Genomic DNA, 2075 nt, shown 5'->3' on the forward strand with positions numbered 1-2075 from the left:
AGGTGAGATGCCACTTTGCCGTATGCAAAATCAAAGTCGGGGCATAAGTTTCAAGGATGATCGAATTGTCCCTCTAATTTTTTCTATCATGGGAGGGAATCATATAAACAGTTATTAGACTGAATTTAGATTTCCTTTCACAAATAAAACGAATTATATACACAACTATATAATCTTACTCTTGGATGCGTTCTTAAAGAAAAATAATGTAATTGGAACCTATAATCCTATACAATTGCTTTAAACATAGAGGGAATCCCCCAAGCTGAAAATTTGACCAGAGGCATGTGGGAATCTTTCCATTCCAACACCATCTCGTTCTCATTCTCTCCAATTGCCACTGAATATGACTCCTTCCCACTGATCAGCCTCATGGCTTCCATCAAACTTGCTTGGCTTATTCTCCAACCATCCACGTAACAAGACCCCAGTGGAACATCCAAACGTTCCCTCATTTCTTCCCAAGTTTGGAACCAGTCAAGGCAAGAAACAAAGGGCGAGACAAAAAGAGACTCCACAGCTAGCCTTGCCTCTACAAGCTGCTGACTTGGGAAATCTGACTCAATTGATTGCAAAATTGCATGGTAATACCTGATGTTCTGTTCAAAGAACTCGCCGAAACCCGAGCAGTTTCGGGATTCGCAGCTAGTTTCTCCTCGGCCCGAAGTTATTATGCCTCCGATAGCGGGATGTGCAATGACTTCTTTGGCCAATCTCAAGTACTCACCAACTAGCCTCTCGCTTCTCCTCCTTCCCGTGTGTGGAAGACCCTTCGTTACATTGAAGACCATCCATTGTGATCTCATATCATTATTATTACCTCCTCTTTGGCTTAGTCTCTTCATCTCACTCGCTAACGCATCGATCCTCGACTCTTCCACCACCAACTCCACACCAACAGCCTTTGCTTGCTCTTGAAGCCTCCTCTTCGCCTCTTCGAATTCGATCAAACCTTTCTCGTCATCCCATTTCATTGAAGTTATCCTGAGAGCTACACGTCTCCTCACCATTGCCATGGACTCAATCAACGCCCACCATTGGAATGCTTCTCCCATGTCGAAGTCTATAACATGCACGGCCTTGATGTGTTTGGGCAAGGATTCAAGAATAACTGAATTAGCTGCAAAATGGGCGAATCTTCCGTGGGGCAATATTTGGTATATTGCATATGATGCTGGCTTAAAGTTCTTGAAAGCCTCTTGTTTTATGTAATTAAGGCCTTGTTTCCTGTCGAACATGTAGAAGGCGAGGCGATCCATCACGTTGCCAAGTGGGTTTGCGCTCTCATCGATGCATCCTGAGATCACATCGAGGAGGTCGCTCTGCTCGTTTTCCATGGCCTCGCCATATGCCTTAAGAAGATGAGGGAGGCTGAGTTTATTATCGACCTCCATTCCCTCGAATGGCAGGACTAAAGACGCTTGGACTGATGAGACATCATTGCTGATCCCCGAGTATAGGGATGGAGTAGGGCTAGGAGTCCTCCCCTTATCATTGCAGCTTGAGATCTGCTCGAACCCATCAATCTCCATCAGGAAAGTTTCAATGGGGTCCAATTCGCTATTCTTGGAGTTATGAATCTCCACGAGATTCGGCGAATACCCAGAGGGCAAATAAGAGGGGGATAGATACAGAGAGGAGCCCTCTGTTTCTGTGAAGGGAGAACAAAATTCATGTTCTCCAACGCAGAATTCTGGATTGGGACAAGGCCCCATAACATGGCCAACTGGATCGTTCATGACCTCAAAGATTGGCCATGAAGGAACCCTGTGGAATTCTGACGGCATCATCTTGTTGAAGATTCTGTGGATTGTTTTCTTTTTGAAGGATTTGGGGGGGAGTTTAATCGACGAGAAGTCGAGGGTATTTATCCGCGGTTCATGCAATAAAATAATAGAGATAAAGATGAGGAAGAGTTTCGTTCCAGCAAGTTTCCCGGCCGAGGTCTTCTTCCTTTCTTGGAAGATTCTTGGAAGTTGTTACGTTGCGTGATCGTTCTCCACAATACCACAATATGTTTAATTGATTACCACTTTTTTTTTTTTTGGGTCGAAATTATTATGTATTATTTATTA

General features: G+C 44.1%; 1 protein-coding gene across 1 annotated transcript; it reads right to left on the minus strand.

Moving 5' to 3' along the window:
• Positions 1-227: 227 nt before the first annotated feature.
• LOC104427842 (protein NODULATION SIGNALING PATHWAY 2) lies at positions 228-1787 on the minus strand. The gene has a single exon (XM_010040863.2). It carries the CDS (start codon positions 1785-1787, stop codon positions 228-230), a length of 1560 nt encoding a protein of 519 aa, XP_010039165.2.
• Between the last annotated feature and the right edge of the window lie 288 nt (positions 1788-2075).

This window comes from Eucalyptus grandis, chromosome 11, assembly GCF_016545825.1.
Source record: "Eucalyptus grandis isolate ANBG69807.140 chromosome 11, ASM1654582v1, whole genome shotgun sequence".
Classification (NCBI taxonomy): domain Eukaryota; kingdom Viridiplantae; phylum Streptophyta; class Magnoliopsida; order Myrtales; family Myrtaceae; genus Eucalyptus; species Eucalyptus grandis.